General features: G+C 35.9%; 1 protein-coding gene across 1 annotated transcript; it reads left to right on the forward strand.

The window, feature by feature from the left end:
* Positions 1–11,340: 11,340 nt before the first annotated feature.
* On the forward strand, positions 11,341–15,392 carry EV154DRAFT_477156 (uncharacterized protein; the record flags this gene model as incomplete). Its single annotated transcript, XM_051598085.1, has 12 exons — positions 11,341–11,370; positions 11,422–11,463; positions 12,829–13,007; positions 13,087–13,237; positions 13,304–13,418; positions 13,454–13,680; positions 13,715–13,816; positions 14,154–14,305; positions 14,347–14,511; positions 14,591–14,631; positions 14,955–15,100; positions 15,255–15,392. The coding sequence occupies 12 exons, from the start codon at positions 11,341–11,343 to the stop codon at positions 15,390–15,392; spliced, it is 1,488 nt and encodes a 495-aa protein (XP_051462117.1).
* Between the last annotated feature and the right edge of the window lie 137 nt (positions 15,393–15,529).

The raw sequence follows: 15,529 nt of genomic DNA on the forward strand, positions 1-15,529 counted from the left end.
AAGAGCGAGATTCTTCGATCTTATAAAAGAATCAGTTGATCGTAACCAAGCTATTTCACCATCTTCATCTTGTCCTATGCCTGAGTCAATCATTCGATTACCAACTAAAGAAGGAGCTACGTCATATCGCAGACAGTATGCCATTCCACATGCGTTAAGACCAGTATTAGATAAGCAAATTGATGAGTGGTTGAAAACTGGTACAATTATAAAGTCTAAAGTCAACACGTCCTTTAACCATGCATTGTTACTTGTTCCTAAACGTGACAAGCTGGGTGCAATTGTATCGCATAGAGTCGTAGTTGATCTGAGAGGCTTGAATAATTTGCTTCCTCCTTCCTTTAACTTTCCTGTACCTTTGGTCAGAGAAATATTTGATAACTTGGCTCATAAGAAGGTATTCACCACTTTGGATTTATCGAACGCGTATCATAGATTTAAGGTGGCGCCTGAAGATGTTCACAAGTTGACATTTACACACAATAATGCCCAGTATTCGTTCATCAAGGGATGTTTTGGTGTAAAGATGTTAACATCACAATTCCAGAAATGTTTAGCGACCCTCTTTGATGGAGTTGACTGCGTTCAGAATTTTGTAGATGATTGCATTATTGCCAGTGATAGTATTGAGCAACATGCGAAGGATGTAAAGCTAGTCGTTGACAAATTGACGTCCGTAAATTTGATTTTAAATCCAAAGAAGTGTTCTTGGTTCCAGCACTCAGTGCGACTCTTGGGCTTTGTAGTTAATGCAAAAGGCACTAAAGTAGATCGTCAGAAGTTGACTGGTAGTGTTGATAAGTGGCCTATTCCCAAAAATAGTAAGCAAATCCAATCGTTTATGGGTCTGATAAATTATTTCAGAGAGTACATACCTATGATAAGTAGAGTAGCCGAACCTATTTCCAGATTGAGTCATGCCCCTAATGTAGAGGAATTATGGACCGATGTTCAGACACGTAGTTTTGAATCTTTGAAGAATATTTTACAATCCAATTTGGTGTTACACTATCCAGACTTGAGTAGAAAGTTTTATGTGGCTACAGATGCATCACTTTATGGCGTTGCTGCGGTTCTCTATCAGAAAGAAGAAAACACAGGACGTGAACAATATGTGAGCTTCGTGTCATCTTCCTTACAACCTTCTATGCGTCGGTGGTCTACAACTAAAAGAGAATTGTATGGTGTCGTTTTAGCACTCACGAAATTTAGAAAATTTCTTTGGGGTCGTCACTTTACCATCTTCACTGATCATAAAGCGCTCGTTTATCTTCACACTCAAAAAGTGGCTAATCCTATGATGGTTGGTTGGATCGAAACACTGCTTGATTTCGATTTTGACGTAGTTCATATCCCTGGTATTTTGAATCGACTCCCCGATTTATTGAGCCGTTTGTATCCTCCTCTAGAGGATGATCGCAAACTGGTGGAGGATAGAGGCAGAAATATACAGACTAAAAAAGATAAAAATTTGAAGCGAGTTAATATTAAAAGAAAGAAATACAGCAAAGACGAAGTTATAAACGTACTTGCGAATAGATTGGTAGAGAGTAGAGATGATACCACCAACTATATGACTCCTCCTGAAGAAGAGAGAGATTCCATCTTGAAAGAGACTCACGCATTTGGTCATTTCGGTTCCCAAGCAATTGTCCGTGATATTCATAGTCGAGGCATGCATTGGACCAAGATATATGATGAAGCCAAAATGATTGTAAGCTCTTGTCCTGAATGCCAAAAGCACAACATATTAAAGAGAGGTTATCATCCTTTAACAAGTGTTGTAGCTCATCGTCCTTTTGATCACGTTGCAATTGATTTAGCTGGTCCTCTCGCTCCAACTGAAGAAGGATATGTTTATTTATTTGTACTGACTGATATATGCACCAAGTATATTGTGATCAGACCCTTAAAGAATAAGCAATCAGATACAGTGGCAAAGACGTTGATGAGTATATTCGGTGACTATGGTGTAGCTCGGTGTATCCAGAGTGATTGTGGTAGAGAGTTTAAGAACTCCGTAATGCATAGTATTTCAAAGAACTTGGGAATTGATAGACGATATACAACGCCATATCATCCACAAGGAAACGGAAGTGCTGAAGCTGGTGTAAAAATTGCCGTTAATATGTTGAGAAAAATGGTTCAATCCAATGGTCGAGATTGGAGTCATTACTTACCTATCGTTCAGCTGTGCATGAACAGATACATCAAGAGCAAGACACTTAGTTCTCCATTTTCCCTTATGTACGCTCGTAGAGTAAATCTACCTGATGACTATGCTGATGCTGAGAAGTATCCACTTCCAAAAGACTTGATGACAGTTGAAGAGTTAGAAGAACGTATCGAGTACATGGAAGGTATTGTGTTTCCCGCGATTGAAGAACGTACGAAGAAGATCAATGAGGAATACAGCAAGAGATACAATAATAAGAATGTGCTTGTAGATATCCCTGTCGGTTCACACGTAATGGTTCGCTTGAAGAGTAGGGCAAGTAAGCTTGCACCACTTTATGAAGGGCCATATACAGTGGTGCGTAAGAATCAAGGAGGATCATATGAGCTGAAGGATGAGCAAGGTGAGTTATTGCATCGTAACTACACGCCTTCCGAATTAAAGATGGTAAACATGGACGAGTCACACATTGAAGAAGAATATTATGAAGTTGAAGACATTCGTGATCATCGTGGACCTCCAGGGAATAGAGAATTTCTTGTTAAGTGGGCTGGTTATGGCGAACGTGCTAACACATGGCAGAAGGCTAGTGATTTCACAGACCCAACTTATATTCAACGTTATTGGAATAAAGTAGACTCTCTTGCTGGAAATGAAAGAGCGCAAAAAACGCCTTCAACATCTACAATGTCGAACATGTCGCAGAATTCCGCGTCAAAGAATGTCAGGAGTCATAATGTGAACAATGTCGTCAATTCACAGGAGAAGCGTAGTCGTCCCTTACAGATGGAGAGTAGAGAGGACAGACTGAATAGACGAAGAGAAAATAAAAAGAAAAGATTGTAAATACTTCGACGCCACTTAGGTTTGGCAGTCACCTTATACCCCACATTCATTGTATTAGATCTGCATACACAAAAGACATTTGGTAGCTGGCTATTACATGTTTGTTATACCAATTATAGATTTTGCCGTCTCAACAGGTTTGTTGAAACTGGTGGAGGATGATGTTGAGGATGTCATAGATTATAATAAAAGAATCATCACATTTTACATAATAATGGATGATCATGTATAAATATTCATGGCTCACACTTCGCCCCATTTGTTATCATCAGAACCGTTGGTGTCTGTGCACAAGGTGATTCGCCTTGTGACGAGTAAAATATTATAATACCATAAAAGTATAGTACAATCCCATAGGCGGAATATTCGGTTGCTGAATATTACACGCACTAAACTTTCTCTTTGGCATTTACGTAATGTCACCTGCGGAGATGAATTTAGATCCTCACGTACTTTTGTCTTTACTTTGTAAGGCAGGAATTACTTCATAACATATTTACTTAAACAGACATTACGTATAACATTATATCATATTCCTCTAACGCGTCACATATATTATCCGAAAGCCATCTAATCATTTAGTATAAATACCTGTAGTTTTTGCTAGTAGAATTCTCTAATCTAAATTTTCTCGAAATAAAAGAAATACAAAGTTCTAACAGTATTTTCTTTTGTTACCTCAATTTACATTTTATCTCCATCCCAAACAGGTGGCATGGGTGATGAAAAAAAACGCTTTATTCTCGAAGCAAAAGTTTACAAATCCAAGGATAATCCAGTATTGATAACGGAAGTGTTAGTGGATACAGGTGCGACAATTAGCGCAATTTCTTGAGCTGAAGTGAGTCGGTTCAACTTAGAGATATATTAAGCACCTCCGATTTGAATCAGGTATGGTAACAGTATGAGTAAGGTTTCAAGGGAAGCCGTTTTGATACGTTTCAAAAATCAAGGCATGATGTTTGAACCAGTGTATGTCCGGGTGGTGGATAAACAAAACCTGACTACCATATAGGGTCTGGATTGGCTCATTCAGACACAAGTTGCGATCGTTCCATTATATAAGAGATTGATACCTCGATTGTGGATATGCGAACCGTCAACAGTTATTTTGTCTCAAATAGCTGATGGGCAGGTCAAGTTAGAAATCATTCCTACGGAGATCAGGAATATTCTCCGTTTACATGAACAGCTGCATTGTCGTGATCGAGGCTATATACTTAATATATGACTCTATCTACACTTCTTAAATCTTCCATTTAATAATCCTAAATATAATTCTTATTGGTACTTTATATTAAATACTGATCATTTACTTTATGTACAGGCTTGATCTCATATCATCCTTCATACAAGTATAAGGCATACATTTAAATAATAACATGAATATGAAAACATATGAAGGTTACATCAGCCACGTTGAGGTGCCACAGCTATCTTTAATAAGAACAACATTTTCCCCTGAATATTGTGCTACAAGACATACACAGTTTAAGAATGAATGTTATTGTTATTGTTATTGACATCTCATTATGGTCTTTCTATATGGGATCATTACATCCGAGTATTATCTGGATAAATCTACCCACAACCGTCATCAGCCCATCTGTGATCAATGTCTGTAATAATGTGTATATAAAGACCCCCTTTTATTTGTTTAATAAAGCTTTAGTTTATTTTTGCCGTTTGATAATTTCACTTTGTTAAATTTCACATTTTTTCTTAATTCGCTATTATCACTCTCGAATTTCTCATGCATGATGAAACCGAATTACACACTATTACCAATGCTCCTTTTAAACATACAGTACCATAGATACAGGTAATCATCAGCCTTTGGTCGCGAATAATTTTCAAATGATCCCCTAAGGAAGAAAAGGTAGTGTTGGAAGAAGTCGAGAAGATGTTGAAACGTGGGGTTATCGAATAAGCGATTCACCATGGGTATCAAATCCGGTAGTGGTGCCGAAGAGTGATGGAACAGCAAGATTTTGCACAAATGTTTGTCCACTGAATCAGATCACTCGGAAGGATAAGTATCCGATCGAAAGAATGGATTCTTTAATGGACAAGTTGGCTGGTTCTTTGTGGTTTAGCAGTATTCATTTAAAATCGGCGTATTGGCAGATACTCATTCGAGAGAAAGATCGTCGCTGTTGCATACACAAATATCCCGTAGTATATACAAGCACTATTCTGTGAATTACTTTAGCGAAAAAATTCGAAATAGCTATTTTGTGTCACCTCACGTACACGCGGTTTACACGCAACATCTGCATTAACAAACGAATGAAACATCCAGTTTTTACGCAGTACTTGAAGTCACGAAGAGATATTCTGCTGCCCTGTATATCCCTTGCGTTCCAACTGTTGTACACTACGAAAATAACGAAGAAAAAAATAGTTGTTATTAACATTGCGGACATTGTGACAGTTGTGGGATTGCTGAAAATGGTGACACATTCAGTGAATGGAAAGAAAGTAACATACCAAGATTAGGGACGCTCAAATAAAATCGAGCCTCCAGGTTCCAGCTTCCAGCAAATTTTTTTCTTTGTCCGATGTCCAATAAAGATTTGCATAAAAAACTATAAACTTGAATGATATTTTTTTGTGTCCAGCTTTTAGATTCCAAACTTTTACTCAGAATAAGATTTGATTGGAGGAGGTCCTGAACATGATGTAATGAATCAATGAGGAACGTATGATGAAAGATAGTAGAGAAAGATGTACTAGAAGAGGCCTTATGTCATTACAAAGTATAATTTTTGGCTCCCGATATGATGATGAGTGTTATATAAAAAAAAAAAAACGTAGCGGATTGTCCTTCATTTCATCTTAAATATCACATAAAATTTTAAAAATGAACCAAACACCTGTCAACATTCAGCCTAGACCTCAACAAACTGAGGAACTGGAAACAACTCCACGTCTGTCTGCAGCTACCCCTAGACCCCAGGGAAGCTCCACGACTAATAGTCGTCCTGGTGTTACAGACAAGATCCCGAATGCAAAGAGCTGGATCAATGACTTCGATAGTAATGGCAAGTGCTCAAAAGATATTGTGGTTGAATGGATGCTAGTAGGAGATAATTGGAGTAAATTCAGCGGATGTGAAAGTCAAAAACCAGGTGAAGCCGAAAGCCAAACAGGTATGGCGAAAAAGCTGGCCCAAATCCTCGTCAACAGAGGACATCGTGAAAGAACCACAAAAAGTATCATAGAGACGATTAGATATTTGAAAAAATCGTTTACCGCTACTTACAAGACGGTAACCGCTACTGGATATGGTGTTGATCCTGCTGTTGATGGTAACGTCACTGTTGAAGGTAAGAAGAAAACTACTAACTGCTAACTATTATACCGTTAAATTTGTTTAACTTACTATATCTAAACTTTTAGAGAAAACCACTCATTTGTTTAAGTGGTATTATGATCTTCTCCCTTTACTTGGCTCGGTGTCAGGAGCGGGGCGGGGCAAGAGCAGAACAGAATGATTATTAAGGTGAGGGACGAGGCAAAGAGAAATTATATATGTATTAGTATTAATATATATACAAGGAATGTAGGTAGAAAAAAGGTTTATTCAAAGAAAGAGGAAAAATAGATAAGATCTTGAATACAGAAATAAGAATAAATAAACATGCTGGTATTTATATTAATTGACAGATCGGGTAAACAAGGGTTCGGGGATCAGATATACAGAGACAGATTATTAGTCATATTGAGTTTGGGACATCTTTGGGGTAGCGGGCATAGATACAGATAATTTCGGGGAAAGATGCAGAGGATAACATGGGCTGATATTATTAATGTTTTACAAGGGAGTTCAAAGGCAGAGGTACAAAGGAAACGGGTGTTAAATGGGTTTGACAAGGACAAGGGATAACGGAGATACATTATTTGGAACAGAGACGTTAGACAGGATACAATAGTGATGTTTGACAGTGACATGTGTGACAGGAGACAGAGAACAGGGAACAGGTGGAACAGGTGGAACAGGGACAATGGGCTAGTTGGGTTTCAATAATGATCTGAGACATTTTGCATGATAATATACAACTGAAACCTAAGCGGTTCATGACACTCGGATCCACTTGTAACTGGTGAAGGAATGCAGTCGAATGGGAATATCGTCAGTGGGACTCCTGATTTAAGTGCGTATGATGAACAGCCTGATCATGAAGACGATGTTCATTCAACCAACATGGATGATGTTGATGATGTCAACTTGGATGATGATGATGATGATGATGATGATGTTTTGCCCCTCTCTTCCACTAGACCACCTTCGCCTAGATAAAGTAGAGGAAAAAAGAGGAGTCTCAATGAGTGCATTACCGACTTCTTTGAGAGACAAAGAAAAGCATCTAAGAAGTATGAAGATCGCGAGGACGAGCTATTGGAGTTTCAAAGAGAAAAGAGGGATGACGAGAGAGTAGCAATGATATTCGAGAGACAAAAGCAATGGCTGCTTTTGAATAAAGAACTTCGAAACGAAGAAAAAGGATCTGAAGGATATGAAACCATAAAGAAGTTTATGAAAGACCTTGCAGATTATTAACCTATTTTTTTTTTAAATAAATGTTTATTAATTTTGAGCGTTGTTATGCAATATATCATTCTTCAACTGATTTCTTCTGAAATTTAAACTACTATCATCATCTGACCTATTCTGCGAACTACTGATGAATCTTCTATGTCCACTGGCCTCTCTGAACTCCTCTATGTCAGTTGAATCTTCTAAAAGGAAATTATGCATAATGCAACAAGCACGAATCCATCTTCCCGCTTCGATCAAAGTTTTCCTGTCACGAATTGTAATACGAAGCTCTTGAAGGCTTTGGAACTTTCCTTTCAGAATTCCATTGCAATGTTCAATTGTGATACGAGTTTGAGCTACATACAAATTAAATTTCTCTATTTCTTCTTTTGTAGCCTGTACTGAACCGGTTCTGTATGATGAGATGACAGTCGAGGTAACACTGTATGCACTATCAGCTAATATATATTCACCAGGGGAGAAATGTCTATGTGGGGATTTGGCCAGACTTGTTGCTTGATAAACATTATTATCATGAATAGCACCAGGACATCCAGTGACACAAACACGAATTCTTCGTTTGTGATCACAAACGAGCATTGTAGAGATACCATACGCACGTTTATAAGAATAAAAATTATTCTTGGCATAGCTGGGACTACGCTCGGTTCTTATAAATGTACCATCGACAAATCCGACGCATGACTTGAAGTGGCTTCTTTCGCCTATCTTCTTTGATATATGTTCCCTTTCTTCTGCCGCTGGCCAGTAAACATACTGATCTTCTTTAGCCAGAATTGCGTTTATGGTTCTCTTGGTGTAATTGATCACAGTACCTTCTACTTTTAATGTTAGATCATAATAAATCTGAGCGTTTTTTTTGTCATACCAGAAACACCAAAGTAATCGGATACCTGCGTGATTGAAGCAGCATTTCCTTTACATCCCAATCGATGAAAAGTGATCAAGAAATGGAGCTCAATTTTCTCTTTCGTGAAGTTCTCGAACTCCTCATAATCACCAAACGCTCTGACTGCGTCTTTGAAGGCTTCTTTACTCATCCTTATTTTACTTTTAAAGACACTTTCTCTACCTTCGTTTAATAAATCGAGATATGTGCCAGTACGAATACGAGTACCCCAGTTTTTTTTTACGCTGTATCTTTCGGTTTGTAAAGCAAGGTAAAAAGCTGCCATTGTTTCCAGATTCTGTTTTGTCATTGCGATTATGCGACGATCTACTTCGGTCGACTTGGTTTCTCGTTCATATTTTGTAATGAAGAAAAACAGCATTTTTTTAACGTCTTCCATGAGACGTTTTTTAGTTGACAAGAGAGGCATAATAATAATAAAAGTGTTGTTGAAGTGGAAAAGACTAAAGTAATAAATTATGTCATGCTTGATAGCCTTACATCATGTAACGAAATACCAAAATGTTATTGGACGAAAAAAAAGCTGGAATTAATTTTTATTTTGCTGGAGCACTTTTTGCTCCAGCAAATTTAAGAAATCACAAAAAGAAATCGGAAAATGCTTGGCCAATAGAATTTATCTAAAATTTTGCTGGAAGCTGGAACCTGGAGGCTCGATTTTATTTGAGCGTCCCTAATGTAAATGGCAGATTTTGTTTTGCCATCTCTAAAACATTTTATGTGAAAAGAAAAAAATCGGGCTCTATTAGTTTATGAAGAACTCTCTAATAAAGAACATAATAGAGCCGGATTTTCGATATATGTTAAATTCATCGAAGAGATAGCGTTTTCTTTTTTTTTAGAAATCGGAGCAAAAAATTGTTCATTATAAAATAGATGCACTGTACAATCAGAGGAAACATACTTGCATTTTCTAAAACGATTTGATCAAAAATGACATTTTATAATTTTCCTGTCAAAGTAAGGTCCCTGGATATTAAACTTTTACTTAGACAACCCTATACCCAAAATGCGTAGAAAAATTAGGCGCATCTTTTGAGCTTATTTTTGAAAGGATTCAATGTGTAAAATTCATACTTTGTCTAGCAAAAACTTGTTTTTTTAATTATGCGTGAAATATAATTTTTCTAATAACAAAACTGCTCGAAAAACAAAACCAGTGTAGAGAGCATTAAATTTGGGCTATAGTTATATAGAAACACTTTGCATTTAATCTACAGGAAGAGTATTCAAAAAGTTGATTTGTTAAATTTGTGATTTTCCTCGAGGTATACCCTTTGGGTTTTGGCCAATTTTAGGTGTTTTCAAAAAAATCTTAAAATTAAAATTTAATAATTTGATATAATATTTTCAATAATTCTGAGCATTTTTTTGGCTTGAAAGAACGTACGGGAATGACAGTTTACTATATAAAAAATTCAATTCAAAACAGCTTGTTAAGCGAAAACAAAGGAGCAGGAAAGAGTTCATTGTCAATATTGGGTAAATTATGGGCAGCTTTTTTAAACATGAGAACATGAAATCGTATTGGGCGCATCATTTTTAATATAATAGAACATAATTAAAGTCTTTAATTTGATGATTTTATTTTGGATGATTGTGGTTAACAGTAAATTGATTTTTCTGTCCTATTTGGAAACGATTTACTTAAGAATATTTAAGCAAATCGTTTATAAAAATAGACCATGAAATTAAAACAACCTTTGATGTTGCATACCAGCATACCCTTGTATTCTGCTATACAACTTCTCCTACTACGAGTACATTCTTCTATATTAAAATTGCATGATTGGCTTAAATACGACATACGAATGACAGTTGGATACAGAATGCTATACCACTGAGTTATGATATCACCGATCGAGAAGAAAATCTTCAAGAATTATAAGAAAGAGGAACTTAATTTTAATAGTTCTGTCAATGGATTATCTACCCAGAGAGAGAATAGAACAGCTATTAATATAAATAGTTAATTTACTTCTATATTGATATACTTATACTGCTGATAAAGAGTATAAAAAAATAGTGTATGAATTAATGGATACCTATCTTTTACAACCAAATATACAAATATCGATAAGACATTTTATATTTGGAATCGTATTTTATTCATTACAAAGAAAATGAATAAATGATCAACTATAACTATTGAAAAAATCCATAGACAAAAAAAGAAAATGTGATAAAGTATTAACCAGATTGCAAAAAGGAACATACAAATGTGGGTTTCTTTAAAACACAATGAAGATAACTATTTACAGCAATGTGGAAATCGGTGTAGATTTATAAAATAAAAAACAAGAAAATTATCAAACTTGCAAAAATTAACTAAGGCTTTATTAAACAAATAAAAAGGGGTCTTTATATACACATTATTTCAGACATTGATCACAGATGGGCTGATGACGGTCGTGGGTAGATTCATCCAGATAATACTCGGATGTAATGATCCCATATAGAAAGGCCATAATGAGATGTCAATAACAATAACAATAACATTCATTCTTAAACTGTGTATGTCTTGTAGCACAATATTCAGGGGAAAATGTAGTTCTTAATTCAGATAGCTGTGGCACCTCAATGTGGCTGATGTAACCTTCATATATGTTCATATCAATGTTATTATTTAAATGTATGTCTTATACTTGTATGAAGGATGATATGAGATCAAGCCTGTACATAAAGTAAATGATCAGTATTTAATATAACAGTATCAATAAGAATTATACTTAGGATTATCAAATGGAAGATTTAAGAAATGTAGATAGAGTCATATATTAAGTATATAGCCTCGATCACGACAAGCAAACGAGAAGATGACTACCGTGGGTAGATTATATTGACATGTTGTCTAAACTGTTAATATCCCGCAAGGTACATCAAGGATAATAAAGTAACAGTCCATAACTGAAATAAATATATTAGTGCTACCTGAATTATGAAATATCATCTGACATATACCAAAAGGTGAAAGATGATAAATTACTTCAATCGTCGGAGTGCAAGTATGTTACCGTAAATGTGGTGCATATACTGCTCGAATACAACAACTATTATGTTCTACAGCCAATTACACTTGACAAACAAGTACGCATCTTTTACAGTAAACGATGCATGATCTGATAAATAAGTGTCTCGTAATACTAAAGATTTATTAGAATACGTATGCTCCCGATCCATTGATATGAGACAACGTTAACTGGAAATAATTCTAAAGAGTAGCTTTCATTTAACCCAAGGCGGGAAACAAAGTATAGATCTATTCCAAGACCAGAAAAGTTGACTCATCATTAAAACTCAGGAGAGTTATGCAATATAAAAAGGATCAATTATATCATAGCAGCAGAGTTCTTATAGTCTATTTTTACCTCGAATTAAGATATACCTTTATCTCATTATTTCTCAAGTGTATTATTTTTGTCAAATACCACAAAGAGAACAAAAGATTTGTAAACAGACTCAATCTGTGAGTTATGTAAAAGCGACTCTAAAAGACACTTTGGAAAATTAAAGAATGTCTAGACCTCCGTAATTGTTTTTTTTTTTTTTTTTTTTTTGTCAAACGTATTTTTTGGATCACATGATGGTTTACAAATAAACCTCTTTACCTCGATTGACATGCCATATCGTCTAATTTTTATAGGATAATCGAATTTTTGTTCTCAATAACTTATGTATTATTCCGTAATAGTAGCTCGTTGTAATGATAGTGAAGCAGATAGACAACTACCGAGTTCTGACTGGCTTGGGGGTTGCAAATCTTTCTATTTTAAGTAAAGTCCCAAACATGACGGCTGATTAAAAATCATTCTGACATAATCCCTTGTTTATCATCAGCTTGTTTTTTTTTATTAGATCATCTCATAAGACTTTTTTTTCCCTTTTCCTTTTCCTTTAACATAATTCTTTTAAGAAACACCAAATTATAACTTTTTTTTTTATATAAAAAAAAAAGACACGTTGTAATTCTTGCGATCTACAGCTACAACTAGTCTTTGCCATAGGACGGTGGCGACTCCTAGGTTGAATTCTTGGGGTTTTTTTTTAGAACCTCACTGAATAGACAGGTTGTAAATAGCAGGATTGCACTGTAAATATGCGTTATCAGACTGGCTTGCTGGTCCTTGGCAGTAAGTGGTATATATAAAAAAAAAATAGGTTTGAGAAAAAAAGAATACAGAGATCTAAACATTTACAAGAACTTACGCGTAGACATTACATTTGGCAAGATCACGCAAAAAAACAGTCGCGTGAAAAAAGAAATACGGAGGTCTGGACATTTACAAGTTTTTTTTTTTGGCCAAAGCATTGTTTTTAACCATTTTTCCTTAGACTGTAAACACGGTCTTGTTTTTTGAAGCTACTGCTTCAAGCTTAAGCCACAATACCGCCATAGCCTCTTTCGAACAGGCGATGGACAATTTGTCAAAAAAAACACGGCAAAACCTTTTAATCTTGTCAGTTGGTGCATTGGCGTCAAAAACAATAGTTATGAGGTTACTCTTTGAATTGTAATTTTAATATTGCTTCGCACTAACATGCTGTAAAGATTATAAACACAAACGAATGTATAATATACTGGACCAACAGGGAAAACAAGACGGCCAAGCTTATAAGAGGTTATACGCGTGCGAGGAATGACCGCGCTGTTGAACAAAGTATTTCTTCTTCCTCCAGCCAAGTATGCGGGAAGGTTACTTTGGTATTCCAGATGAAACGGAAATATGAGCCAATGAAAAGGGTACTTTTTTTTTTTTTTTTTTTTTTTTTTTTACTGCGCAAATTAATGTTTTCCATGACTAAATAGACTGAAGGTGATAAACTGTACTTTGGTGGGGTCAGTGTTGCAACAAAACTCAAGAACAATGCTGAAGATCTTGCAAAAAACTATTGTCAACTTGGCCCAAAGACAAAGCACATAAGTGAGTAATGTATTTATTTATGTAATCTAGCAAAGAACAAAAAACTTACAAGATTTTTATCTCCCACAGCATGTCCTTGAATAGTATCGTGGATCTTTCTGATCACTCATTGGATTCTCAAAAGCAGTATTTTGCTGATAATGAGTGGGATCAATTGAGGAAGCAATACCATATGAAGTCCAGCCTTGTGAGTATCAAGAAGTTTGACTGCTTCAAGAAATATGACGTCTTCGCGGAAGCTCTCGGTGTTCTTGTCGGTGAAGTCAAATTTCTTCAGAAATTTTGACCTCTTCAAGAAATTGAACCTCTTCAAGAAGTTGGACCTCCTCATCAAGAAGTTGGACGATTTCAAAAAATCTGACGTCCTCGCGGAAGTTCCCGGTGTTCATATCGGTGAAGTCAAATTTTCTTCAGAAAGTTTGACTTCTTCAAGAGGTTGAACTCTTTCGAAAAAATTCGACGTCTTCGGGGGAAGTTCTCGGTGTTTCGAGTCAATGAAGTCAAGCTTCTTCAAAAAGTTTGACTTCTTCAAGAAGTTGAACTCTTTCGAAGAAATTCGACGTCTTCGGGGGAAGTTCTCGGTGATTCGAGTCAATGAAGTCAAGCTTCTTCAAAAAGTTTGACTTCTTCAAGAAGTTAAACTACTTCGAAGAAATTCGACGTCTTCGGGGGGGAAGTTCTTGGTGTTTGTGTCAATGAAGTCAAAATTCTTCAAAAAGTTTGACTTCTTTCGAGAAGTTGAACCTTTTCAAGAAATTTGACTGCTTGAAGAAACTAAATAAGAAGCTGAAAAAGTTGAACTTGGTGGACACGTATGCTTTGGCCAGGAACCTAATTCAGAACCTAAATGCACCTGATGAAATCCTGTTTAAAATCTATGCTCACACGTAAATGAATTTTGACATGTGTCGTATGAAATACGTTAAAGCTCATTGGATACTAATCTACTTTCCATTCACCACTGTAGCATTGATGTCTACCGCTTTCACTCCGTGGCTCTTAAAATAAAATCAAATGATCCTACTGAGTTAGATTACTTAATGAAGATCTGGGGTGGAATATTAGAACCATTATTTCCTGATACAAGCGGGGAGTAAGATGCAAGTGGTAAAGTACAATCAAGTTAAATATTAGCTTTTCTTCGTGTCTTTTTTTTTTAACAAGAACATAAGGGGCGAGTCTGTAGCCGAGGATAACAATTTCAGAATTGACTGTAAGCTCGTCTTTGAACAACAAGCTCATCGATTTGCCAAATATCGAAGCAGCAAGATATAGGACGGTAAATAGAATGAATGGCGAATCATACGAAATCTGTTATTGAGAGCAAGATTATTTTAGACGACATCATTAGGGATGTCGTCAACGCAAGCTGATGCCTTGCGCTTACTAGGAATTCCTAGCTATCAGAAATTCGGGCACCTTCGATCACAAGCGAAATGGTGTCCCTATCATTCAAATTTGTAGTAAGTGTATAAATAACACCCTAAAAAGATGCCTACTGCTGTAGACACACATATGAATAACCACTCCTTTTAGGCAATCAATGTGATGTTTCAAGATTGTACCTTGGGGATTATGGCTTGTATTGTATTGATGAGTTTCTGGATTTAAGGCTTCCATTAAGCCCCGCCGAATTTGCCGAAAACTCTTCAAATTGGTTTCAAAAGCTGTTTTCCTTAAGGGTAAGAAATTGACATGCTTGCTTGTTTAAAAAATTATTTTGTTTTGATTAAACATATTGTTTATTAAAGTCTATGGTATTTAACTTGATCCACTTGATCGATTGGTCGTGAAGAAAAAAAGAGTTTTACCTCACATTTTTCCCACACACCAAAGCAACAAGAGGAACAGATTAATTACAGCACATGGATCCGTGGATCATTCTATCCCCCAATATGTCAAGATAACTCATTGTATATTCCTCAAGATTTACATGGTATTCTGGTCGAAAGCAGCAAGAAAAACGAAAAGTAGTAATGGCGATAAAACTAATGAAAGCGATAGTAGTAGTAGTAGTATATAATAAAACAATCATCCCCACTGTAAATATGAAACTTGCGTCACTATTAAAATAGATAGTATGTATACGCATAAGTCCTCATGGTTGATCA

The sequence above is a fragment of the Mucor mucedo genome (genome assembly GCF_025094135.1).
Source record: "Mucor mucedo strain NRRL 3635 chromosome Unknown EV154scaffold_9, whole genome shotgun sequence".
NCBI classification, from domain to species: domain Eukaryota; kingdom Fungi; phylum Mucoromycota; class Mucoromycetes; order Mucorales; family Mucoraceae; genus Mucor; species Mucor mucedo.